The sequence below is a fragment of the Pipistrellus kuhlii genome, unplaced genomic scaffold, assembly GCF_014108245.1.
Source record: "Pipistrellus kuhlii isolate mPipKuh1 unplaced genomic scaffold, mPipKuh1.p scaffold_m20_p_15, whole genome shotgun sequence".
NCBI classification, from domain to species: Eukaryota; Metazoa; Chordata; class Mammalia; order Chiroptera; family Vespertilionidae; genus Pipistrellus; species Pipistrellus kuhlii.
The window spans coordinates 8,742,550-8,770,370 of NW_023425460.1; the positions used below are offsets into that span (position 1 = coordinate 8,742,550).

At 39.6% G+C, this 27,821-nt stretch overlaps 2 protein-coding genes across 9 annotated transcripts in view; one reads left to right on the forward strand and one right to left on the reverse strand.

Annotated features, from left to right (window-relative positions):
- The window catches only part of FAM149B1 (family with sequence similarity 149 member B1), a 35,534-nt gene extending 33,684 nt beyond the window's left edge, over window positions 1-1,850 (reverse strand). For 3 of the 4 annotated variants that reach the window (XM_036437737.2, XM_036437735.2, XM_036437734.2), the window contains exon 1: window positions 1,713-1,850. In XM_036437737.2, the coding sequence (XP_036293630.1) occupies window positions 1,713-1,777 (65 nt within the window). In that variant the 5' untranslated portion in view covers window positions 1,778-1,850. Of the gene's footprint in view, window positions 1-1,662 lie in introns of all 4 variants that reach the window. The other variant, XM_036437738.2, reaches the window with a different exon arrangement.
- On the forward strand, window positions 1,222-27,688 carry ECD (ecdysoneless cell cycle regulator). 5 transcript variants are annotated; one of them, XM_036437733.2, is made up of 14 exons: window positions 1,222-1,226; window positions 3,906-4,123; window positions 7,301-7,418; window positions 9,520-9,607; window positions 9,693-9,871; window positions 11,145-11,337; window positions 13,024-13,152; window positions 14,720-14,848; window positions 16,824-16,909; window positions 23,065-23,171; window positions 23,303-23,486; window positions 24,859-24,926; window positions 25,665-25,879; window positions 27,408-27,688. In XM_036437733.2, the coding sequence occupies exons 2-14, from the start codon at window positions 3,919-3,921 to the stop codon at window positions 27,636-27,638; spliced, it is 1,932 nt and encodes a 643-aa protein (XP_036293626.1). In that variant the 5' UTR covers window positions 1,222-1,226; window positions 3,906-3,918; the 3' UTR covers window positions 27,639-27,688. The 5 variants fall into 5 exon arrangements, with proteins under 5 accessions (XP_036293626.1, XP_036293622.2, XP_045437686.1 ...); XM_036437729.2 differs by lacking the exon at window positions 1,222-1,226 and adding an exon at window positions 1,992-2,191; XM_036437730.2 differs by lacking the exon at window positions 1,222-1,226 and adding an exon at window positions 2,075-2,389 and having other exon boundaries at window positions 3,875-4,123.
- Window positions 27,689-27,821: the final 133 nt, after the last annotated feature.

Below are 27,821 nucleotides of genomic sequence, written 5' to 3' on the forward strand. Positions count from 1 at the left end.
CTATCTATCTATCTAAAAGCCTAAGCAACCGTTGGACCAGGGGGCAGATGCTCAACGCACAGGCATGGAAACATGGAACAGATTGATGAATCTCAAAGGGAAGGGGAGGAGAGAGGGCAAGAAGGGACTCCTCCAGAGGATCATCTTTTGGGAGTTATCTTAGCGAGTTTCAAATTAACAGGATAACAAGTAATGTAACTATATTTTTTCCATAATGGATAGTTTTTACTTTCTGAATAATCACAATTTATTATAAAAGCAGATTTTTAGCTAATCCCTATTTGCTTTCTTAGGAAATAACTTTCTTCTAATTTCTAAAAAGGTTATCATCTGTACTGCTACTATGTAGATATCCTATTACTTTGTGGATCATAAGCTTCTGAAAGCAAGGAGATATCACAGAGTGGTTTTCTTCGTATGGTTACTGTACCAAGTGAAGTGGGAAGGGACAGGAAATTACCACTTTCTGAGGACCAACTCAACTATGCGTCAAGTTTCGTGCCATCACTTTAGATACGCTTTTACATAAGGTCTTTTCCCTACGTTACAGAAAGGGGGATCAAAAATTTAGTAATTTGCCTAAAAGCCACACGGCCTGAAAAGACCCTCGCCAGGACCCGGATATAACTGAAAAATAATAAGCTTATTTCCATGTATAGTTAATAATAAATTGTATGGTTGCTAAAATTATATTGCTCATTGGGGGTTGGGGGATTGGAGTTAAAAACAAACTCCCAAGCTCAAAACCTATAGGTTATATAATCTTAACCTGTTTGATATGGCATCTTCCGAAAAAAACAAACAAACAAAAAAAAAACACACAAAAAAAACCCCTGAAGATAATTATACTCATTGAGTCGCTACAAAAATGAAAAGTCTGCATTAGTAAATGTATGACATCATTACTTACTAAATTACAACACTTCGCTAGGGGTGGGAGGTGTGTCTTTTAGCCAGAAATATTTGCTCTCTAAAGTCTCAAAGCAAATTATATGCATAACCCACGGACACACAACAGGATGGTGAAGACCTGGGGTGTGTGTGTGAGGGGCTGGAAGAGGTCAATGGGGGGAAAGGGGGGACATACGTAATACTTTCAACAATAAAAATTTAAAAATAAAATGTAAAGATGTCTAAAAGCAAACATCCTTATGGATTCAGATGCTCAATTGTAGAGATGCAGAGGCAGTATATGTAATGGCTATGGCCACAGGGTTCAGAATCAGGTTGACACCGGAGCTGACACCTTCAGCTCCACCACTTTCTGGCTGAGTAGCCTTTAAACTGGGATCTTTATATGCAGAATGCAACGTAACAGTCCCCATCTGCTGTTCTTGTTGGGTAGGATTAAGTGAGCAAATACATGTAAGCATCTTTGCACGGTGCCTGGCACTAGATAGAGTCTCCTTTATTGTAACAGCTATCGATAACTTCTCGAGTCGCCAGTGGCCAAGGCAGTGGGGCGTGAAGTGCAGCCCAAGAAAGAGGGCCAAGCTCTGGGACAGCACAGGTGGCTCTCTCTTAGCTGGAAATGTAAGTAGAAGGGGCAAAGTCCGGCAAGGCGGGAAGGAGAGAATTCCGAAGAAAATCTCCTTTCTCCCGCTGGGAGGGGAAGGAGCGAGGGACTGGTCACGAAGGGTCCCCAGAGCGCCCGCGCCCCCCCTCGCCTCCCCCGGCCGCGGCTGGGATGGTGGAGCAGCGAGAGCACTCACAGCTCCAAGCTCTGTGGCACCGCCTTCCGAGTGTATCTGGAGATCATCCTCCTCCTCCTCCTCATTCGCGGCCGGCCCGGGCACGCCAGGGTGGGGGCCTCCAGGCCGGGCCCTCCGGCCGGCTCCTGCCCGGCCCCCTCCCTCCACCTTCCAGCCCCGTCACGCCCCGTCGCCTAGACTCCGGACCGCCGCCTCCTCTGCTTCCCCACCTCTCCGATCTTCCGTCCTCTCCACTTCCTGGCGGGAACGGAAGTGACGGGGGCGCCGCGCACCCGCCTAATGCTCCCGGCCGAGCTCGGCGGTGCCCACGCCGCGGGGGTTCCGGCGCGGAGCGGGCCTCGGGTTCCCGACGGGCGTCTGGGAGGGACGTGGGGTTCAGGCTTCGGCGGCTGCCGGCTGTTCCCGGTTCCCGAGCGGCTCACGCGGCGGGCGGGGCGGCGGAGAGACGTGCAGAGACGTGCCGGAGAGGCCCTAGAACCGTAAGAGGAGTGGGCTTCATTTTGTCCGACGGAAGGCGGGAGCTTATCTGAGTCAAGAGTCCGAGACGGCAAGCCAGGCCCCTGCTGCCCGGTCGCTTCTCGTTTCTGTGCCCCCGGTTTTGTCATCTGTACCATGAGGGCTTAGCTCGAGTGACCTCCAAGTCCCTTCTGGTTCTGGCACGAATTCTTCGCAATCAGGTGTGCTTGGCGTTATGGGGTGGCTAGGAGGGTAGAATTAACTGTCTGCCCCTCTGGGTTGAAAGGCCAGAGGATGATCTGGGCAGCCTGTGATGAAAGGAAAGATGCAGATTCCTCTCCATCTCATCTCATTAGTCCGATGGAAAGCCGAGTAGATATAGAAATCGAAGCACGTGGGCCATCCAGAGCTGTGCCGTTGTTTATAAAGCATCACCTGGCAGCAATATTACACTATACTTTTGTTTGTAATGGAAACTCTTCGAAGATAGATCTCTACCACCTCCACCTCCTGGTATGACAGAGCTGTGTCCCCTCACCCCCAAGACCTGAAAAAGGGCAAAATTTGGACAGGTAGTTGTAGGGTCAAGAACCATGGGCAAATTGTTTTGGGATAAGACATGAATGTTTTGTAGTGTTTTGTTTTTTTAAAATATATTTTATTGATTTTGTACAGAGGAAGGGAGAAAGATAGAGAGTTAGAAACAGATCAGAGAGAGTCATCGATCAGCTGCCTCTTGCACACCCCCTACTGGGGATATGCCCTTAACCAAGGTACATGCCCCTGACCGGAATCAAACCCAGGACCTTTCAGTCCTCAAGCCGACGCTCTATCCATTGAGCCAAACCGGTCTCGGCTGTTTTGTAGTTTTTAATTCCCCTATGTCATAATAGTGTTTATAAATAGATCAAAATTCTTCAGAATAAGGCAGATTGCTTTTAAGAGGGTTTAAATAATAAAAAGTTAAGTTGGGGAAGGATTCTAGAGATGGCAGAGTAACAGTTTAATTCTGCAATTAAAGAAAAAGCCCAGAAAGAGAGAATACAGTACCCAAAAATGACGCAATTAATTCATTGGCAGAGCTGCGACTTTGGATAGTAATTCAACAGAAGATGTTAGTACAGTGTTCTCAAAGTGTGTGTTACACACCGCTGCAACTACAAAGACAAAATTTTTTTATTTGTTCTTACATAATTTGGGAATATGACACTGGATTTCCCTTCATTGTATTATATCACAAGTTTCTGTAACATAATTTTAAGTATAAAGAACATAGTAATTTTGCCAAAACCGGTTTGGCTCAGTGGATAGAGCGTCTGTCTGCTGACTGAAAGGTCCCAGGTTCGATTCCGGTCAAGGGCATGTACATTGGTTGCAGGCACATCCCCGGTGGGGGGTGTGCAGGAGGCAGCTGGTCGATGTTTCTCATTGATGTTTCTAGCTCTCGCTCTCTCCTTTCCTCTCTGTAAAAAAAAAATCAATAAAATATATTTTGAAAAATAAATAAAAAAACAAAAAACATAATTTTAAGCACAAAACTGTCATTGAAAGAACATTAAATAAATGTTATTATTTTTGGTAAATGAGCAAGGCAGAAATCATGATGATGGTATGTGGATGATTGAATTTTGGAAAACAATGTTAATGGAATCCCCTAGAATAATTTAGGGAATGGTATATTGCTTCTACATTGTTCTAGAATCTAGATGGCTTATATTATTGAAACTTCAAATGTAGTTTTCAGAGAAGAATGGAGGAGAACATGAAGCTTGCTACAGTGGAAGATACTGTGGAGTACCGCCTGTTCCTGATTCCAGACGAACCCAGGGATGCAGAGAAACACAAGGAGATTCTTCAGAAGTATATTGAGAGAATAATGACCCAGTTCGCACCTATGCTGGTCCAGTATATCTGGCAGAATCAGCCTTTCAATCTCAAATACAAGCCTGAGAAAGGTAAGAAAGGCTCTTTTACTTATTGTGATTTGGTATGGTGGTGTTTAAGGTCATTCTGATAACAGTGATGTATAATAGCCCACCGTTTATTCAGTGTTGTCAGGAGATTTAGATCAGTGATGCTTGCCTATATTAAGGTAAGCCTTTAAAATTTTCTTTTCATTCATATTGATGAAAACATTTTAATAGTCACTACCTTAGGAACTAAGCAACATTATTAAATGTGGGGCTGTTCTTTTAAACTTTACTTTTTTTATGCCACAATGTGTCTAGGTACTTATACGAAATAGATTCAGGCATCTTTAGCTGTTACTCTGTATTTCTCACTATTGATGGTGTGATTAGTAGGTTGCCTTGTTTTATAAGGTTGTTTTGGGTAGTGCTCTGCCTGGCTTATAAAGAGAAATAATTGGGCTTTATAACCATTATTTGCCTATCAGAAGCATTTTGAGATTTTTCATTGTCTTCCCTGTGTTGTTGGTTGTTGAGATCTGACCTCTAGAATCATGGATAGGTGACCAGGCTCTCCTTATACAGCGATTCATGTGATCTTGTTTCAATCAGGAGCATGGCATCCTGTGAGACCCTAAGTCTGACTCTCAACTGGTTGTCAAATGTCTTCTCTACCTGTTAATTTTATTGAATTTCTATTCATGGAAATGCATGTGGTATTTATTGGCAAGAACACGTCACGTTAGTGCAGCACATGCAAAACCAACCCTTTTTTCTAGAAAATCATGTTTATCCAGTGTTCTCTCATCTTGCTTAATGGCTTTGCCATCTACCTAGTTATCCAAGTTAGTTAGTCATTCAAAATCATGCTCAGTTCCTCACTTCACCATGTTTAGTTAGGGACTAAGTCCTACTGTGAATACTCCTAAAATGTGACCCCTTCTCTACATCTGTTTGGCTACAGTAGAGGCCTCTTTAAAAAAAAAAAAAAAAAAAAAAAAAAAAATATATATATATATATATATATATATATATATATATATATATATAGATTTTTTTTATTGATTTCAGAGGAGAAGGGAGAGAGAGATAGAAACATCAGTGATGAGAGAGAATCATTGATCAGCTGCCTCCTGCACACCTCACACTGGGGATTGAGCCTGCAACCTGGGCATGTGTCCTTGGCCAGAAGGGAACCTGGGACCCTTCAGTCCGCAGGCTGATGCTCTGTCCACTGAGCCAAACCAGCTAGGGCTGTATAGACCCTTTTTATCTCTTCATCTAGAAGATTATGATAGCCCGTTAACTAACCTCTCCAGTTTAGGCCTCTCCAGTTTCCTCATTCTGTTAAATTTACTTTTGAAGAACACTAATTTGATCGTGTCACTCACCTGCCTAACATTTTGAACAGCTCCATGTTGCTTCTGGATGAAGTTCAAATTGAAGGTTAATGTATCAGATAGAGATAGACACACTAATTGGAGTTTCTCTGGCTTAACAAATTTGGGAGGTCTGGGGTGAGGATGAGGAGTTGACTGGGCTCTTCTTCCCGCCTGTTCTTTGCCATGGCAGCTTTTGAGACTCCACATGCACGTGTTTGACCTCATTCTGTTAATGTGGTGTAGTGCACTGATTGATTTTCATATGTTGAACCATCCTTGCATTTCAGGATTATATTCCACATGGTCCTGGTGCACAGTCCTTTTAATGTGTTACTGAATTCAGTTTGCTAGTATTTTGATGAGGATTTCTACATCAATATTCACAGGGATTTTGGTCCTAGTTTTCTTATATTGTCTTTTGTCTGGTATCAGGGTAATGCTGGCCTCATAAAATGAGTTTGGGAGTAGTTGCTCCTACTCAGTGTTTTGGTAAGTGCTTTTGAGGAGTGTTGATGTTAATTCTTTTTCATATGGTTGTTATAATTCTCCAGTGAAGTCATTTAATCTTGGGCATTTTTTGTTGTTGGGAAATTTTGATTATTGATTCAATTTTCTTACGAGTTCAAGGTCTATTTAGATTTTTTGTTTCTTCTCGACCAGACTAGATAGATTGCGTGTTTCTAGGAATTTAGCCATTTCTTCTAAGTTATCCAATTTGTTGATAGACAATCATAGTGTTCTCTTATGGTCCTTTTTATTTCTGTGAAATAGGTGATAATATCCCCTCTTTTACTTTCGAGTCTTCTCTCTTTTATCTTAGTTAATCTAACATTTTGTCAATTTTGATGATCTTTCTAACAAACCAACATATTTATGCTGATTTTTTCTATTATGTTTCTGTTCTCTGTTTTATATATCTCTGCTCTAATCTTCATTATTTCCTTCCTTCTGCTAGCTTAGGATTTAATTTGTTCTTTTCTAGTTCCTTAAGGTGTAAAGTTAGGTTGTTGATTTGAGGTCTTTTATAATTATAAACTTCTCTTTTAGCACTGCTTTCACTGTATCTCATAAGTTGAGTTTTTGTTTTTATTTCTTCAAGATATTTTCTAATTTTCTCTTATGATTTTTTCTTTGACGCATTGGTTGTTTAAGAGTATGTTGTTTATGCCCAGCCGGCACGGCTCAAGGATTGAGCATCGACCTATGAACCAGGAGGTCACAGTTCAATTCCCAGTCAGGGCACATGCCTGTGTTGCAGGCTGGATCCCCAGTGTAGGGCATGCAGGAGGCAGCTGATCTCTACCATCAATGATTCTCTACCATCATTGATGTTTCTCTCTCTCTCTCTCCCTCTCCCCTCTTCTCTGAAATCAATTAAAAAATAAAAAGAGTATGCTGTTTAATTTCTGCATATAATTGGATACTTGTTTACTAGTAAAAATTCTGTTCCATCCAAACCTAACTACCTAATATTCGCAGAACCTCTGTGCCTTTGCACATACTATTCTGTCTTTCTGGAAAGCCTACTTCTTTCTGGTCATTCCTCTGATGAGCATAACTCAGATGTCACATCCTTTATGTTCACAAAGTCCTCAGTGCGTACCTCTGTGTGTCATCTTGTTTTGAGATGACTTGGTTGTCTATCATTTTGGGGTCCTCAGCTCCTCAAGAACATGCTTCTTGTGTCTTGTTCCGATACACGGAGCTGGGGATTGCAACCCCTGATCCTAGTATAGTCTCCAGAGCACAACCAAGGACTGTTTGTATAACTGAATGATTGTTTGTATTTTTATTTGCATTGGCAAATTACTTTGGTTATATGATTCCTTTCTCTTGTTTTTAGGAGGTGTTCCTGCTCATATATTTGGCGTGACAAAGTTTGGGGATAACATTGAGGATGAATGGCTTATTGTTTATATAGTAAAGCAAATCACAAAGGAATTTCCAGAATTGGTAGCAAGGTATTATAGTTATTTTATTCTTGTAAACTATGATATTTTTTTATCCATTTAGTAAGTTTTTTTCTGTGGTCTGGTAGGAATTTTACAGATTTGGGGTGATTTTAAAAGTGACTTGTGTGTTTCCTTCCTTTTCTCGAGGAAGAATGAAAGTATCAATGGAGAGTTCACCTTCCAAAATATTTCAAACCAAACCCACTTGTTTTAGGTTTCTGTTTTTTTTTTAATTCTCATGAAAGAACACAGACATATGGTAAACAAAATTCAAACAATACAAAGGGCATACTGCTTTGATTTCTCAGAAGTAATCATCATCCAATTTCTTGTAGATCTTTAAAAATAATTCCATATACACAAACACATCCCATGTATTTCACAGATATCTAATAGACAAATACATCCCATGTATTTCACAGATATCTTTACCATGTACTTGTCTATTAGACTATAGCTAAACATTTAGAAATTATGTGTGTAAGAAATTCAGAGAGATATCAGTGAACAATTGTATAGATAGCAAACTAAATTCTAATTCAGTTTTTAAAAATAGAAACTGACATTCTCTGTAATGACAGAGTTCTACCAGCAGAGGGCGTTTCACCCACTTAGGCTTGTCCTAGTTTCTCAGCCCTCAAATTCTGATCTTTTTCTATCCACCCAAACTCTTCCCCAACAGAACAAAAAGAAAAACAACAAATTTGAAAATTTTATATAACATTGAAATTTCAAACATACATAAAAGTAGGAAAAATGAATTCATGTGTTCCCATCACACAGGTTCAAAAATTATCAACTCATGGTTATTCTAGCTATACCCTTCCGCTCCTTCCATATCACATAAGATTATTTTAAAGCAAATCTCCAGTGCTATGCCATTTGGTCTTCAAATACTTAAGGAAGAAAGTCTAAGCGATATGAATTGTTATTTTAACACTACTGCCCTGGCTGGAGTGGCTCAGGTGATTGGAGTGCCTTCCTATACACCAAAAGGTGATGGGTTCAGTGCTTGTGGGAGGCAACTGATCATGCTTCTCTCTCTCTTTCTCCCCTCCTCTCTCTCTAAAATCAACAAAAAACATGTCCTGGAGTAAGGATTTTTTAAAAATCAAGTAAATAAATAAAAATAAATACTACTGTTATCACACCTACAAATAATTAGCAATAATTTCTTAATAAATTATAGCATTTTAAATGAACAAATAAAATATATTAGTCTCTGTCTTTACAAGTATAATAAGGAGGAGGCAATACATTTTTTAAAAAATGTTTTTATTGACTTCAGAGAGAGGAAGGGAGAAGAAGAGAGAGAGAAACATCAATCTGCTGCCTCCTGCACACCCCCTACTGGGGATCCAGCCTGCAACCCAGGCATGTGCCCTGGCCAGGAATCAAACCAGTGACCTCCTGGTCATGGGAGAGAACGCTCAACCAACTCAGCCACACCTGGGGCAGATGGCAATACCTTTTATATGCAGATTCTGATATTTATATATTGATGGTTCATATATAAACACCACGCCTATAAAAGCTCTTTAAATTATAGGTATTTTAATAAATTTTTATATATTATAAAACATTTATAAAAATATAAAATATTATATTATAAAATATGCATTATATATACAATATATCTCTCCCTTCTCTCAAAAACAATACAAATATATTTTAAAAATAAAATAAAAGTAATGCAAATAAAGCAAAATAAAATGATCTTTCAAGGCCCAAATAATACCTCTTAATTTCTATAGAGAGTTAACTAGTCTTGGCTATCTGTGATTTTTTTTTTTTCTTTTAAAACCCTATAGTATTTTGTATATTTTTTCATACTTTTGTCTACTGTTATTTATTTGTATACTTATTTTCTCTCCAACTCCCCCATACAATCTTATAGTCTTTTTCAGTGAAGCATTTCATATTTTAAAAAACAAACTTACTATCTTAAACATTTGTTTTAACAATAGCAGTTTATACACTGTACATACCTAGATATTTACTAAGATGAGTGAAAAAGTGTATTAGAATAAACAACTATATTATTCAAAAAATCTGTTTACTGACAAATTTGTGCTTTATGAATACAAAAGTGGAACTTTTTTTACATTAGGATTGAAGACAATGATGGTGAATTCTTGTTAATAGAAGCTGCTGACTATCTCCCTAAATGGTTGGATCCTGAAAATAGTGCTAATAGGGTAAGTAAACACAAATTTGGGAAACTTAGGGAGATGACATCATGTTGCAGTGCCTAGTATGAAAACTGAAATTAACATTTTGCAGGTGTTTTTCTACCATGGGGAGTTGTGCATTATTCCTGCACCTAGGACACCTGGAGCAGTATCCTGGTTACCGACTGCACCCCCAACAATCCCACAAGCACTGAATATAATCTCAACACACCCAGAAAAAATTTTGGCTTCAGAATCTGTACGAGCTGCTGTGAATAGGCGTATCAGAGGGTAAAAAAAATAACATTTTCATTGCTAGTGAAGGAGCATTATGCTTTAGGACAGTTCAAATCTTTCATTGAATGTAGAATTTCACCTAGATTAATACTAATTTTCATTCTGTCTTCATTCTTCATGGAATTGACTACCAAATTGTACTTAAACTAGAGGCCTAGTGCACGAAATTCATGAATGGATGGGATCCCTTGGCCGGGCCGATCGTAAGGTGATGGGGGGGGGAACCCCCACTGATACCCTCCTTGGCTAGCCTGGGGCCTGTGGTCTGGGGGAAGCTCCTGCGTTGAGCGTCTGCCCCTGGTGGTGAGTGCTTGTCATAGCAACTGGTCAATTTGCATATTGGGCTTTTATTATATAGAATAATTTAAAATCAAGAAATTATATATTTTTTAAATTTCCATTTAAAAGTGTTATAATTCAACCTGAATATTTTTACATTACTCACCTTAGAAAGTATTATTTATATCCATAGATTACAATTTTGAGGGCTTTAGAAATAAAAACTTATGGGAGCAAATATGCTCAGGTTTTTTCAGTGGTTCCTGGGTCTATGTGGAATTCTCTTACCTGTATGGGACACTTTAGCTTCTATTCAGAAGGGAACGCCTAGATCTAATAACATAATAATTCAACCATTTGAATTTCAGTACTTATTAAATATTTAGCACCACTAGGTCTTAACAGTATTAAAATTTCTTTTAGCCCTGGCCAGTGTGGGTCAATTGGTATGATCAATATTTTTTATCGTATTGTTCAACGTAATTAATTTCTGTACATAATTTATTTCTGTGTACCCGTAGGTTGCTGGATTGATTCTCGGTCAGGGCTCGATCCCAAGGAGGGCATGCAGGAGGCAGCTGATTGATGTTTCTCTCTCCCTCTTCCTTCCTCTCTCTAAAAGTCAATTTTAAAATATTTTTAAATAAACCTCTTAGCTTTGTTGCAGTGTATTTTGTACCATTTTTTAGAAGAATAAACTTTAATTTTATCCTTGTTCTAAAGTATAAAAAAAAAGAGTATAGTAGAGATTTTGTTCTGTTTTTATTGAACTGCCTTAGTCCTTCTTTAAAATATTCAATTTCCTCCCAACTTTTCTTTTCTCTTCTTTCCTGCAGTTTTTAGTATATGCAGTATTTTTATCTTTAACTCTTTTGTCGCTCTATCTCACAATCGATGAACCAAGATAAGATGTTAAAGAGAAATAAATGATGTAAAAATTCTAGATATTTACATATTATAAAGTTAAAGTAATTATGTTCTGTCACAGATACCCAGAAAAAATTCAGGCCTCCCTCCATCGAGCTCACTGCTTCCTTCCAGCGGGCATTGTGGCCGTGCTGAAGCAGCGCCCCCGACTGGTGGCCGCCGGAGTGCAGGCCTTTTACCTGCGGGACCCCATTGACCTGCGGGCCTGTCGTGTTTTCAAGACATTCTTGCCTGAAACACGGATAATGACATCGGTAAGATATCACTCTTGATCATTTCGTTTGCCTCACTGAAGTGTTAAATGTTATTTTAATTGTTCACTCAAAAAAGTTGGAAATATTCTGTTTCCTCATTTTATTTATTTATTTTAAATATATTTTATTGATTTTACACAGAGAGGAATTGAGAGGGATAGAGAGTTAGAAATGTTGATGAGAGAGAAACATGGACCAGCTGCCTCCTGCACACCCCCCAGTGGGGATGTGCCCGCAACCAATGTACATGCCCTCTACTGGAATCGAACCCGGGACCCTTCAGTCCCCAGGCCAATGCTCTTCCACTGAGCCAAACCGGCTTCGGCTATTTCCTCATTTTAAGTTAATATGCTTTTTTCCCTTTTTTCTTTCTTCTCATCCAGTGAAAGGTTTCAAGAGACCTGACTACATATTTTATATCCCAATGTTTCCTAGCTATTTTTGATCATATTGTCATAACATAAAACATTTTATTTCTTGCCTGTCCAGTATGGCTCAGTGATTGAGTGTTGGCCTATGAACCAGGAGGTCACGGTTTGATTCCTGGTCAGGGCAGGTGCCTGGGTTGCAGGCTCCATCCCCAGTAGGGGTTGTGCAGGAGGCAGTCGATCAATGATTCACTCTCATAATTGATGTTTCTCTCTTCCTCTCCCTTTCTCTCTGAAATCAATAAAAACATATTTTTAAAAAACAATTTAACCCTAATCGGTTTGGCTCAGTAGATAGAGCGTCAGCCTGTGGACTCAAGGATCCCAGGTTCAATTCCTGTCAAGGGCATGTAGCTTGGTTGCTGACACATACCCAGTAGGGAGTGTGCAGGAGGCAGCTGATCAATGTTTCTCTCTCATCGATGTTTCTATCTCTCTCCCTTCCTCTCTGTAAAAAAAATCAATAAAATATATTTTTAAATAAATAAATAATTTTTTAAAAAATTATTTTTTATCTTCTAACCAGCAAAATTGCCATATGATGTAACTACTAAGAATTTCATTAGTGCCGAGACCGGTTTGGCTCAATGGATAGAGCGTCAACTTGGGGACTGAAAGGTCCCGGCTTCGATTTCGGTTAAGGGCATGTACCTTGGTTGTGGGCACCAGTAGAGGGTGTGCAAGAGGCAGCTGATTGATGACTCTTTCTCATCGATGTTTCTAACTATCTCTCTCCCTTTCTCTCTGTACAAAATCAATAAAATATATTTTAAAAGAAAAAGAATTTCATTATTGATAACTGAAAAATAGGGTAAATTTTATGGCATGTGAATTACTCATTTAATTATCTCATTACAGCTACTACTATGGCCAAAACCGGTTTGGCTCAATGGATAGAGTGTCGGCTTGGGGACTGAAGGGTCCCGGGTTCGATTCCGGTCAAGGGCATGTACCTTGGTTGCGGGCATATCCCCGGTGGGGGGTGTGCAGGAGGCAGCTGATCGATGACTCTCTCTCATCAATGTTTCTAACTCTCTATCTCTCTCCCTTCCTTTCTGAACAAAATCAATAAAATATATTAAATAAATAAATAAACAAATAAAGGTACTACTATGAAATATTGACAGTGAATAGGTGGAGTCTTTGCATTTCATATGAACATGAAACTCATAAATGAGGCTATTGTTATTAACTATGAAATAATATTCAAATTTTAATCTTAAGAAAAGACTTGTGTCTTTTGTGTCTCAATGTCTAGGTCACGTTCACTAAGTGTCTGTATGCACAGCTGATGCAACAAAGGTTTATGCCAGACCGGCGGAGTGGATACAAGCTGCCTCCTCCTGCTCATCCCCAGCACCGGGCCCATGAGCTGGGCATGAAGCTGGTAAAGCTGAACAGAAAACCTCATTTTCTCCCTATGTCTGTCAGGGCTCTTAAGAGAATGGTGGCGCAGCATTATTTATGCAAAATATATCCTGTTTATGCAGAAATGTGGCGAAACATTTAAATAAGGAAAGATGGATTATTCAGTAAATGATGATAGGACAACTCTGAAGCCATCTGAATTAAAGTTGGTCCCTTACACCTGTACCAAAGTAAATTCAAGTTGGACTAAATATTTAATTGAAAGAATTGAAACCATAAAATTTGAAATTTTGATAATCTTTGTAGGAAAGGATTCTAAGCATGACTTGAAGTCATAAGCTAGAAAAGATTGATAAATTTGATTATGTAAATAGTAAATATTTCTGTATGTAAAAAAAAACCCCATATATAAAGTCAAAAGAAAGTAGACATGGAGAAAATATTTTTAATTTAAATAACAAAGCTTATTTAATATATAATGTTCCTACAAGTTAATATGAAAAAATACAAATCAATTAATGAAAAATGTTTAGAGACATAAAAAGATAGTCCAGAGAATAGGAAATACACAGATTTTTAATCTAGACATGAACTATATTGACCCTTTCTCATATAATAAAATAAATGCCAATTAAACCTAAAAAGTAGTATTTTCACCATTTGTTATCAAATGTAGTAGGTAGTATCAACGAGTTTGATACTACATACTGGATTAGTAAAAATATATAGAGAAAGAGATAGTACTATTAAACATTAATCGATATATAAATTGGAACAAAATTTCTCAGTATCCCTCAACATATAAAATGCACAAAGCCTTCTTCTCAGCATCTTCACTTTTAAAAATCTGTCCTCCATATACTTTGCATGTTCACCAAGACTTCGAGAATACTCATGAGAACATTGTTTATAGTAGCAAAGATTGAGAACTACCTAAATGTCTATTAGAAGGGAAACATACATTATGGTGAAATAAGATGAATAGATTTATGCGTGCTCAAGAAAATGATCTCTAAGGCATATGACAAAATGAAAAAGCAGGTTTAGAGCAGTGTGTGTGCTGCCCTTGAACGTCAGATACGCCCTGTCTGCCTGAGAGCAGAGAATACTTCTGAGGTGATGGGCAACAGCCGCTTCCTCTGCAGTGACCAGGGAAGCTCCCTGTTTGGATTATTTTGCCATGTGCATTGATATTTTTTAATGAAAGGACTCTTAAAATGAAGTGATTCTTCTCCCTTTACTCTGTCTGAGACCATGGTCAATTCATTGATAATTTCTGTTCGACAAGAAGCCTGCAAGTCTTTTTTTAAGCAAACAAGAAATAAGTTTAAATTCTAGTTAATCATCAGCAAGAAAAGAAATCTCTTTGAAGAGAACAAGAATCTTGTTTTGTATTATTTGCGTTCCGCTATAATTTTTAGTAATCTACGAAGATTGAGAAATTTGGAAATAAAGTCAGATTTTTCATAAACTTTAAAAAGTGTTATAAATGTCCATATGTTCTTGTGTCCAGTCACCTAGTTCTTGAACATGTCTAAAGGGAAAGAAAGTAACTTAATAATAAAAATATTATCTGTTCCATCTAGGCTCACGGATTTGAGATTCTATGCTCCAAATGTAGCCCCCATTTTTCTGACTCCAAGAAATGCCCTGTGACTGCCTCACCGCTCTGGGCTGGCTTCCTGGACAGTCTGAAAAAGAACGACTACTTTAAGGTAGGCCTTTGCGATGCATTTTTAAATTGTGCTATTCACGGAAAATCAAGCCAGTGATTCAGTCCTATGGTCCAAGTTTGATATGGGACATAATTATAGGAGATAGGATTTAAAGGAACCATTCTAATTCAGTGGTAATGAAGGGGTGTCTATGAATCATTGCCAGTATTAGAAAAATGAATAGCATTTCTCTAAAGCAGTGTTTCCCAAATTTTTGACATACGTGTACCCCTTCTATAATTTTCGTAACGCCGAGTACCCCTCGTACTCATGAGAACGTAGAATTAGGCGCAGCTAAGCACGGTGCAATGCATATCCCCACCAAACTCCGGTGCAACGCGTACCCCCACCAAACTCTTCCCGTACCCCTGGGGTACGCGTACCACACTTTGGGAAACACTGCAGTGATAAAAATTATTGTTTGTATCAGATGAATGATTGTCACAAATCTGTAAAGCAAACATGAAGAAATAGCAAAATTAGCAAAGATAAGGATTTAAAAAATTACAAAAAGCCAACTAGTAAATTTATTTTAAAATATTCACTCTCACAGTAGTAGAGGTATGCATATGAGCATAATAATAAAGATTGTTTTCATGTAGGTAAACAGGTGTGAGTGGTATTCAGTGTTGTTGAGAGTATAGTGAAATTAATACTCATTCATTGCTGGTAACATTATAAATTAATAGAATCTTAACTGCAAAGTAATTTAGTAGTGTGTCCCAAGAGCTAAAGAAAGATTAAAACTCAGAACCTTCACTTTGAACAGTCTATTTTAAGGAAACATCAAAGCAATAGAAAAGTCCATACAAATATGATTATAAAGATTGTGTACTAATATGGAAAAATACTTATAGTATATATCTATATTTTTAAATTTTGTATTGATTTCAGAGTGGAAGGATGAGGGAGAGAGAGAGAGAAACATCAATGATGAGAGAGAATCATTGATCAGCTGCCTCTTGCACACCCCACAACCCAGGAATCGAACCATGATCTCCTGGTTCATAGGTCAACACTCAACCACTGAGCCATACCAGCTGGGTTATAGTATATTTGTAATGAGTGTAAAATATTAAGTATGAATGCCACTATAAGCATGTGTGTGAAAAACAAATGATAGGTAAGGTGGGATTATACTGTTATTTTGGTTCTATTTGTACTTTATCTTATAAATTACTGGTTAATCAATGATTTCTTAATAATTAATAGAAAATGGTAGAAAACCTTCCAAGTTGGAAAAAAAAAAAACCTTAATAGTGATAATGATTAGGAACCATTACATCTCACCTAGTCCCTTATTTGAAGAAACCAGAGCCCAAACAGACACATTAATGACAAGGCAGGGACTAGGACCCAGGCCTCATGACTCCTGAGCAGTAGATCATGCTCTGCCTCCCTGAAAGTTGCTGGTAAGTAGGTCATTTTAACTAGTTAACTGCCACATCCAAAATGGAAACCATTCCCACATGCCACGATATTTTGAATTTAATTTAAAAAATCAATTTGCGCTGAAACCGGTTTGGCTCAGTGGTAGAGCGTCAGTCTGCGGACTGAAAGGTCCTGGGTTCGATTCTGGTCAAGGGCATGTACCTTGGTTGCGGGCACATCCCCAGTAGGGGGTGTGCAAGAGGCAGCTGATCAATGATTCTCTCTCATCAATGTTTCTAACTCTCTATTTCTCTCTGTAAAAAATCAATAAAATATATATTTTTAAAAATCAATTTGCAATGAATATTATAAAAAATATATATTGGTCTCAATTTGGGTGTGCTTGAATATTTTCAGCTGAAAATTCTCATGAAAAATAATTTTAAAGTTGGTCGGGGCTGCCACTTAGGGAAAACATTTTTTTTTAAATAGATGCACATGGCATATGGAAGGTCTGCCACCTGCGTCTACAGACGCTTATGGTGTACAATGGGTTAATGACACTGTATAAATAATGTTCTGATAGGTTGTTATTATTTTTCAGGGACTGATAGAAGGTTCTTCACAATACCAGGAGAGACTAGAAATGGCAAAGAACTACTTCCAGCTCTCAGTAAACCGGCCAGAAAGGTGAGTTTGTCACTGCTTAATCATGGCAGCAGAGAGGCCACTGCCAGAACTTAACGAGTTACTTACTATTAAGGACAGTTGCAGAAGTTGGAATTTACATAGTTAGATAGATGGCAAGGATCATGATTACTGAAGGGGTTGGGGCTGGGAGAGGGGAGGTGTTATGCATTGATCCTTGGCACCGGTAGCTATTACCATTATCATCGGATAATGGCTAACATGTATTCAGTACTTAGAAAGCACAGGCCACTTTAAACTCATTTAATTCCCCCTTACAGCCCTATGAAGTAAATGTTATCGTTCCCTATTTACAGCTGTGAAGCTGGGGTCAAGAGAGATTAAGTAATTTGCCAAAGGTCACACAGACCTAAGAGTCACACTCTGACAGTGTGGTCTCCACCATGTGCTTAATTCCTGTGGGAGTTCTGGGCTGTGGTTAGCTATTTTAGGAAGATCTAAAACAGGATGAATCCCTGACTGGTTTGGCTCAGTGGATAGAGCATCAGCCCGAGGACTGAAGGGTCCTGGGTTTGATTCTTATCAAGGGGATGTTCCTTGGTTTTGGGCTCTTTTTCCAGTAGGGGGTGTGCAAGAGGCAGCTGATGGGTATTTCTCATTGATATTTCTGACTCTTCTCTCCCTTCCTCTCTTTAAAAAATCAATGAACATATACTCTTAAAAATTAAAACAGGATGAAGCAGGCAGTCAGCTTCCAAATCAAAACTCAACATTTTTACTATTGGCAAAAAGTTGCATGTAGCTTAAATGTCTAAAATTTCAATTATGTTGCAGGAGATACCTTCATTCCCTCAACCAGGATAGTTTTTAAACAGTTTAAAACCAACCTCACATCTCCCTTCAGACCTATACTTGAATTTCCAATTTTTCAATAGCTGAATTAATATCATAGTCTACCTCCCACTATCTTTTTTTAAAAATATTTTTTTATTGATTTCAGAGACAGGAAAGGAGCGGGGGAGAGAGAGATAGAAACATCAATGATGAGAGAGAATCATCAATCGGTTGCCTTCTGCATGCCACTTACTGGGGATTGAGCTGGCAACCCAAGCATGTGCCTTGACTGGGAATTGACCATTATCTCCCATTCATCCACTGAGCCACGCTGGTCGGGCCCCACTGTCTTTTAATAGGACCTCCATTCTCCTATCGCCCAGATCTCTGGGCTGTCCTTGAATCTGACACCGCAGAGCCTGTTAAATACCTTTTTAAAATAAATAAATAAATTTTTAATGTTCATATTATTACAAATGTTTCTTCCCCCCCACCCTCCCCACCATTGCTCTCCTCCACCAGGTTCCCACTCCACCCTCCTCATCCATAGGTGCACAGTTTATGTTCAGTCTCTTCCCACACCCCCCTCTCCCCTTTTCCCCAAGAATTGTCAGTTCACTCCCCTTCCATACCTCTGATTCTATTATATTCAACAGTTAATATTGTTCATCAGCTTTTTAAAAAAATTTCCTTGGTTTTTAGATTCACTTGTTGATAGTTACGTATTTGTTGTTCATAATTTTTATCTTTATTTATTATACTTTCTCTTCTGAAAGAACCCCCTTCAGCAATTCATATAATTCTGGTTTGGTGTTGATGAACTCCTTTAGCTTTTTTTTTTAGTGAAGCTCTTTATCTGGCCTTCGATTCTGAGTGATAGATTATCTTTGGCTGTAGGTTCTTACTATTCATCCCCTTGAATATTTCTTGCCATTCCTGTCTGGCCTGCATGGTTTCTGTTGAGAAATCAGCTGACAATCGTATAGGTGCTCCTTTATAGGTAACTACCTGCTTTGCTCTTGCTGCTTTTAATATTCTCTCTTTGTCTTTTGCTCTTGGAATTTTAATTATGATGTGTCTTGGTGTGGTCCTCTTTGGATTCCTTTTGTTTGGAGCTCTGTGCACTTCCTGGACTTGTAAGTCTAATTCTTTCACCAGGTGGGGGAGGTTTTCTGTCACTATTTCTTTCAGTATGTTTTCGATATCTTGCTCTCTCTCATTTTCTGGGACCCCCAAAATTCTGATGTTGGTTCGCTTGAAGTTGTCCCAGATGTTTCTTACATTATCTTCAATTTTCTGGATTCTCTTGCCTTCTAGCTTCTGCGGAGGAGTGTCTTCTGGCTCTTTATGTTTTAACTCTTTGACTTAATTCTTGCTATCTTCCATTCTGTTTTTAGGACTCTGTATAATATTTTTTATTTCAGTCAATGTATTCTTTATTTCTTGTTGATCCCTTATCATTTCTGTTGATTCCTTATTAATTCTAGTTGATCCCTTTTCATATCCTCATAGGTCTTATCCATCTTTTCTAGGAAATTCTTGAAAAACCTTATAAGCGTAGATTTGAACTCTATATCCAGTCACTTTTTGTCCTCCATTTCTTTCGCAGCTTTCCTGAGTTGGTAGCCTTAAAAGTCTCTGTGTTCTGCTTGGATGGGGCGGGGTTTCAGGGTGGAGCCTACAGCCTTGGCTTCCGTCAGCCCCGCCCTATGCAGGTCCTTCAGTACTCGTTGCAAGCGCCTCTGAGAAAAAGGTGCCCTCGATTTTCGTCTGCTGCCAAACAGTCTATATGCTCTCCCCCAATGAGCCTGGTATTGGGGTTCAGTTCAGTTGGTAGTGGGATTGGAGGTGGCGTTCAGAGCAGTCTGGAGCCCCTGTCTCCTTCCCGCCAGGGCAATCCTGCGGCACAGCCAACCGTGCCTTCTCTGCACGCAATGTGCGCACCTCCCGGACCTCCTTTCGCTGCTTCCCCGGGGATCCGCCTTACAGCCCGGCTCCCTATGGATAAACCTGGGTCCCCGGGGTCTGGCCTAGAACTGGGGTTCAGAGCAGTCGGAACTGGGGCCCAGCACAGTCGGAGCTTTTATCTCCTTCCTGCTAGGGAACGCCAGCCAGGCACTCGGCCTCCCTCCTCTCCGGCTCCGTCCTCTCCGCGCGCCGCGTGTCTCCGTACCTTGGGCTTTTACAGCTCCTCCGCACCTTCTTCTGGTTTTCTCCTTGCTTCTCGTAGAATTTCCAGTCAGTCGACTTTCCTGTAGTTCTGGGTAATGTCCATTTTATATTTTAGTTGTATTTTATTGAAATTGTTGTGTGCGGCTGCGGCTAGGTGTTTACCTCTCAGCCATCTTGGAACGACCTCTCCCTGTTAAATATCTTGTATCTTGTATTCCTTTCTTACTGCTCAGCTATACTAATTACTTATTCCATGAGCTATGACAATATCTATGTGTTTCTCAACCTCTAGTTAACTTTCTCTTTCAATTCAACTATTAGAGCCAGGAGAATCTGTATGAAATAAATCTCCTCTCCTAAAAACTATTTGAGATTGTGATAGTGAAAAATTACACACAATCTCCGTGTCTATCAATAGCAGATACATGAATTACAGCATCTTCATTTAGAGATTAGCTAAATATACATAAACCTACTTCAGAATTTCACAATCTCGGCACTGTTTACATTTTGGACCTGATAATTCTTTGTTGTGGGTGACTCCCAGAGTATCATAAGATGCTCAGTAGCATCCCTGGCCTCTACCTAGTAGGAGCCAGATTCCCTCCACCCCCAGTTGTGGCAACCAAACTGTCACCACACATTGTCAAATGGCCCCTGGGGGACAATTTTGTCCCCCATTGAAAACCACATGTATATCATTTATTCATCAAGTAAATTTGGGTATCTACTATGTGCTAGACCCTGTTCCGGACACTGGGGATCCAAGCAAACCCCAAGTCTGCCTGCCCTTGTAGAACTTACATACTAATGTGGTAGAAAGATGGTAAACCACTACATGATATTAGACGGTGACAAGTGCTTTGAAGAAAAAGCTGTCTACGGGAGAGAGAAATGGGCTGCTATTTTATCTAGATTGGCTAAGAAGCCCTTCCAAAGAGAAGAGACCTGAGCGAAGTAAGGGAATAAGACATATATAATAGGTATTTGTAGGAATAATGTTCCAGGTAAAGAGAACAAATACAACAGAGAAATACCCCCACAAACACACACACGGGCCCAGAATGACATTTGTTAGAGTAGAGAGTGGATTGGAACTGGTGGTGCTAGTCATCACAGGAAACAGCTTTCAGAGATCATAATAATCTGGCCACTCAGTGTGTGTGTGTGTGTATTACAGGCCCAGTACATGAATTCATGCATGGATGGGGTCTGGCCAGCCTGGCCAGGGGGAGGGGACATGGGCGGTTGGCCAGCCTGACTGCTGGTTGAAGTCCTGGTCGAGGGGACAACTTGCATATTAGCCTTTTATTATATAGGATATACACTGAGTGGCCAGATTATTATGCGTTCAGAGATCATAATAATCTGGCCACTCAGTATATATGTTTTAATAGATAAAAGCATGGCTCTGTGCACTGAAAGGTTGCAAGTTCAAGTCCCAGACAGGGTACATACCCATATTGCAGGTTTGATCAGCAGTTGGGGTGTGCACAGGAGACAGTGGATTGATGTTTCTCTTTTCCCCTCTCCCTTTCTCTCTAAAAATTAATAAAGACTCACCAAAACTGGTTTGGCTCAGTGGATAGAGCGTTGGCCTGTGGACTGAGGGTCCCAAGTTTCGTTCTGATCAAGGGCATGTACCTTGGTTGCGGGCACATCCCAGAGGAGGTGTGCAGGAGGCAGCTGGTCGATGTTTCTCTCTTATCGATGTTTCTGACTCTCTATCCCTCTCCCTTCCTCTCTGTAAAAAAAATCAAAATATATTAAAAAATAAAATTAAATTAAATTAATAAAGACATATTTTCTTTAAGTACATATACATGTTACTAGTTTGATTTTTTTATGTTAAATGTATAAAAGTAATCATGTATTTAGAAGTAAATATAACAATATTATAATTTTGGGTCATAAGAATATGGACATTTGTTATGTTATCTTTTGTACTATTTTGTATCATTCAAATCTCTTAAACTAAATGTAAAAATAGCAAAGAAGTCATCATTGACCCCTCTTATTTCATTGCACCCAAACTTATTTTTTTTTCAAATATATTTTATTGGTTTTTTTGCAGAGGAAGAAAGAGGGATAAAGGGTTAGAAACATCGATGAGAGAGAAACATCAATTCAGCTGCCTCCTGCACATCTCCCCCCCTACTGGGATGTGCCCACAACCAAGGTACATGCCCTTGACCGGAATCAAACCTGGGACCCTTCAGTCCACAGACCAACACTCTATCCACTGAGCCACACCTGTCAGAGCTACAGAATTATTTGGAATCGAACCTTGGAACCCTTTGGTCTGCAGGCCAATGCTCCATCCACTGAGCAAAACTGGCTAGGGTGGGGGTCTGTATTTTAAAAACAAATCAGACTAGGTAATTCCTTTCAGCTTTAAAATGCTATGTTTTTGTGATTATTATTCTGAGCGAGTGCTCTTATATAAAAAATAAACAAACAAACAAACAAACAAACTAGAGGCCTAGTACATGAATTTGTGCACCAGTGGGGTCCTCGCCTGGCCTGTGGGATCAAACTGAAACCAGCTCTTCAACATCCCCTGAGGGGTCCTGGGTTACAAGAGGGCACAGGCCAGGCACGATTGGGGCTGAGGAGAGATGCAGGAGGTTGGCCAGCTGGGGAGGGGCTTCGGAAGGGCTCCAGGGCATGTCCGGCTTGTCTTGCTCAGTCTCAATTGGCTGGACCCCAGCAGCTAATCTACTGGTCATAGCAGCTGCCCCCTGGTGATCAGTGCATGTCATAGCAACTGGTGGACTGCCTAACTGTCTGCCCCCCTGGTGGTCAGTACACATCATAGCGGGTGGTTGAGTGACCTTAGCATGTTATTAGCATATTACGCTTTGTTCGATTGAACAGCTGACCGGTCAACCAAACACTTAGCATATTAGGCTTTTATTATATAGGATACTAGCCTCTCTCTCTCTCTCTCTCTCTCTAATATAATTTATTGATTTTTCACAGAGAGGAAGAGAGAGATAGAGAGTTAGAAACATCGATGAGAGAGAATCATCAATCAGCTGCCTCTTGCACACCCCCCACTGGGGATGTGCCCGCAACCGAGGTACATGCCCTTGACCGGAATCGAGCCCGGGATCTTTCAGCCTGCAGGCCGACGCTCTATCCACTGAGCCAAACCGGTCCCGGCATCTCTCTCTCTCTTTTTTTTATAGCTCTCTTGCTATGAGCCCAGGTGAAGAAATCTTAACCTTATTACAGACATTACCATTTGATATCGAAGAGCTTAAGAAAGAAGAAGCTAATCTTCCCCCAGAAGATGGTAAGTGATGGGTCAGGAGGGAGCAGATGGGTTAGAAAAAATTAAAACATTCCACTAAGTCTCATAGGGTCCTTCCCCAAGAGAACTTTCATGCGAATGTGGTATGGCAGTATCACGCTTTCTCCTTTCAGATGACCAGTGGTTGGATCTCTCGCCAGATCAGTTGGACCAGCTACTGCAAGAAGCTGCTGGCAAAAAAGAGCCGGAAGAGCCTGTGGCCAAGGAGAAGGAGCACTATGACTTAACTCAAGTTTCAAAGAGCATGAAAGCTTTCATATCCAAAGTCTCCACGCACAAAGGAGCAGAACTGCCTCGGTAATTTGCGTTCAAGTGTTTATCTGAATAGTCATAGCCAAGGTGTGGAAGTCTTCCATCCTGTCACGTGCACACTTTCTTTTTTTTAAAGGAAATCATTTGTAATGCCTTGTTTCCCTGTTGTGGTTTCTAGTGGCATAACTTACTTATCTGGAGTCAGAGTTCTAATAATCTTATCCTTGGCAATCCTTGAGAGAGACCACTCGGCAGGTCTAAAAGCCGCCGTCTCAGAGCTGCTCAGGGCCACTGTGCACTTTTCCCTCCAACTTCTACCCAGAACCTATGGGCTCTCCCCAGCCGGCTCTCAGCGAGCTCAGACTTCTCATCTCCCCCCCAAGCATATTGGAGGCTTCAACTCACAGGAGTGGGAGGAAATAATAGAAGAATTGGGAAGTTGTATTTGGCAAGTAATGGGGGGAAAAGGTAGATGGAATTGTTACTTTCACAGTGTTGATGCTGTGGAGCTCATGAGATGAATACAATTTATGTTCAATATTCTCTCTTCAAAACACCAAGAGTAAAGGAAAGTTTGTTCTTAATAATTTTAAAGATTTGGTTCTTAAAGAGAACTTTTTTTTTTTTGGCTATATCTTATAGGAGTTTGAAATGGGTGGGTAGATCCTTAAATCAACTTAAGTTAAATGTGCATAAACAAAGTGCAATTTTTACTTTGATTCTATCAGTTTTTCCCATTTGTGTTGCCCTGCAAGACCAGTAAGTATAAGGATTTTTAAAATTTAAACTGCTGCACAGCTGGTGTTGCTCAGTGGGTTGAGCATCAGCCCAGGCACCAGAAGGTTACTAGTTTGATTCCTGGTCAGGGCACATGCCCAGGTTGTGGGCTCAATTCCCAGTAGTGGGTGTGCAGGAGGCAGCCGATCAATGATTTTCTCTTATCATTGATTTTTCTCTCTCTCTCCCTCTCCCTCTCTGAAATCAATATATATATATTTATATTGGTTAAAATATATTTATTTTAATATATTTTAGCCCTGGCTGGTTTGGCTCAGTGGCTAGAGTGTCAGCCTGCAAATTGAAGGGTCCCAGGTTTAATTCTGGTTGCAGCCAGTCCTGGACCTGTAGGAGGTAGCTAATCGGTGATTCTCTCTCATCATTAATATTTCTATTTTCTCTCTCTCCTGATTCGCTATCATCATTGATGTTTCTATCTCTCCCCTCTCCCTTCTCTGAAATCAATAAAAATATATTTAAATATATATATTTTAAAGTAAATAAAATTTAAACTACCAGTTTTCCTTGTTGCACCTCTTTTGAGGTTGTATCTCTAGTAGTGTTCCTAAGAATAAGACTTGAAAAAAAGTTTCAAAGAGTTAAGTTCTAGATAAATTGTTTTCTTCCTTTAATTTTGCAGAGACCCTTCTGAAACTCCAGTCACTTTTGATGCAGATTCTTTTCTTAATTACTTTGATAAGATTTTAGGTAAGTTACAGTGTGATGTTTGTTTTCATTTTAAAACTAAGTAGTATGGGTGGGCAGTGGAGCATTAGATTTCTCGGAAGACAAAACAATGCTTTCTCTTCATAATTTTGAATTGCTTTCAACAAGAATTCCTGCCGTCTTGATGTTAGATGCCTAACTCAGAAGAGAGGGAAATGTGAGGCAGTAATTCTGAGCAACCCATGTGCATGCCACTGGCCTGCCGAGACAGGAACTTTGTATGGCTTGAATGTTCACATCAAAATTATTTATGCAGCCCAGCTGGTGTAGTTCATTGGTTGAGTAAGCATTGACCTGTGAACCAAGAGGTCACAGTTCAATTCCTGGTCATGGCACATGCTTGGGTTGTGGGCTGGATCCCCAGTAGAGGGCATGCAAGAGGCATCTCATCAATGATTCTCTCTTATTAATGTTTCTTTCTCTCTCCTTTTCTCTCTGAAATTACTAAAAAAAATATTTTTACAAAATCTATTCATGCATATCATAGCTTTTATTTTATAGTGAACTAATTCACTTAAAAAAAGAGTTGAATCTTTCAGTTCAGCTTGTGTACTTTTCTACAAATACCTACCAACAGCACCATTTTCTGGAAGTGATTTTTGTGAAGGAGTTTGCCTGTGTATATTGGTTCTTTTCTGCAAATAATTTTCTAAGTCTTTTGAAAGGTGTAATCACTCAAAACATTTTTTACCAAGTGGCATTTTCTATGTTGGGGTGTAGGACCAAGGCCTCCTGAGTCGGACTCTGATGACCAGGATGAGGAAGACTTTGAAAGCTTAGAAAGTGATGATGACTTGGATTTTGAAACACAGGAGTCCGGGGAAGAAGCATCTGTAAAAGGAACACTGGATGATCTCAAGTCATACATGGCCCAGATGGACCGGGAACTGGCACATACCAGCATTGGCAAAAGTTTCGCCACCCAGAAGCAAATGGTATGTGTGTATTTAACTTCTTTCCCTTTCTGAGTCTATTACAAAGGACAGCTAAAAACATATTTTATCTTGTGGTTTTTTTCTTGTTTGTGATAATTGGATTTTTTTTATTTGAAATAAACCAGATTGCTAATTTTTCCTTACTCTGGTTGGATGATGGATTATTAACTTTATTTTCCTAAAATAAGCTTAATTATATTACTCTGTTATTTATCAGGATTTGAAATAATATCATGTGATGTGTTGAAATTAGTATGTGATACTACGATTAAGAGCTTACATTGATTTTTTTAAAATATATTTTTATTGAATTTGTACAGATAGGAAGGGAGAGAGATAGAGAGTCAGAAACATCGATGAGAGAGAGTCATTGATCAGCTGCCTCTTGCACACCCCCCACTGGGGATATGCCCGCAACCAAGGTACATGCCCTTGACTGGAATTGAACGCGGGACCCTTCAGTCCCCAAGCCGACGCTCTATCCATTGAGCCAAACTGGTTTCAGCCATTGATTTTTTTTTTTTTTTAAAGGAGAAATGTCTCTAAATATCCAAATATTTTTCAAGTCTTAATAGTATTTGATTTGTAAGTTTCCTAAATTTAGAGCCAAATGTAGAATTCATCTCCTAGTCGTGTTTTGATCCTACTGATTATACCAGCACTAACACTAGACAAAGAGGCATCTCACGGATGAGTGTTTGAAATCCATTTCAGCCATCCACTGTGACTATCCATTGACAAATAATCCTCATGTCATAGAACCAAATGAGACAACAGTAAAACCCATAATGGACCTTAATGTTATTCCCTTGCTTTGATCATTTAAACCACATTTAAAATTATAACCACTTTTAATATTGCCAAAACCTAATAGAAACCATACATTAGAGTTATTTAAGGCAGGTTTCTTAAGTGGTAGTGTGATCTGAGCCACCTCACCATATTAAACTACAGACACTGGTTAAGTATGTCTGGAGCGTGGCCTCAGCTTTTACGTTTCTAAAGAGCTGAAGCGGTGCACATGGACCACGTTGAGTGGGTCACGTTGCATCTTTCAAATCCTCCCCCAAGCCTGTGAACTCAGAGGCTCCAGGAACAGTTCAGAGTCTTTGTGGTTCAGCGTCAGGTTTTTACTTTGCTTTTTCATTGGGAAAAAGGAAAATTTAGTTTCTTTTTCTTAGAAAAAAAATGTAGATTCTTTTTGAAAATGTTTTTAATGTTTATTTTTTTTAAACTGTTAGGCACCCTATAAATGTATGTCTTTACCCTGCTTATCTCCTTTAGGCTCTTTCAAAATAGGGAAGAAAGTCATTCAATTTGTAGAAACTATTACTCGAAAAAAGTGTAGTATAATCTTTGGAACGAAATTTTAACGTATGTGTTAAATTACATAGTTTATTAGACTTCGTTTTTACTTTCTATTAAGATAATTTGGAATTCAATTTTACATCGTTGGTTAGCTTTGCATTGTAACTACCACAACCTGTTGACATATTATCCCATGATTCTCTTTCCCTCCATGAACAAGGAATCTGTAGCCCAGGCTACCAAGAGCAATTCAGATGAGGACGATTCTGGTGCAGGAGGAGCTGTGATGACACCAGTAGACGTAGACCTAAACCTGGTCTCAAACATCCTGGAATCGTATAGCTCCCAAGCGGGGCTGGCCGGACCTGCTTCCAACCTCTTACAAAGCATGGGCGTGCAGCTGCCGGACAACACGGATCCCAGGCCCGCAAGTAAGCCCGCGAAAGACTAACCAGCACATCCAGCCTGTCCTTTCTCTCCTTAAATAAATATTGAACCTGAGTGTGCTCCTTTCTAGTTTAGAGTACTCATTTAGTAAAAAATATTTATTCAGCCCTACCCGCTTTGGCTCAGTGGGTAGAGCATCAGCCCTCGAACTGAAGAGTCCCTGGTTTGATTCTGGTTAAGGGCATGC

Bases quoted from the DNA above. Each gene is read 5' to 3' on its own strand.
- ECD (XM_036437729.2), top strand. From the start codon at position 1,992: ATGCTCCCGGCCGAGCTCGGCGGTGCCCACGCCGCGGGGGTTCCGGCG. The intron at 14,849-16,823 runs GTAGGCCTTTGC...ATTATTTTTCAG, and splicing joins AAAAGAACGACTACTTTAAG to GGACTGATAGAAGGTTCTTC. The intron at 23,172-23,302 runs GTAAGTGATGGG...TTCTCCTTTCAG, and splicing joins TAATCTTCCCCCAGAAGATG to ATGACCAGTGGTTGGATCTC.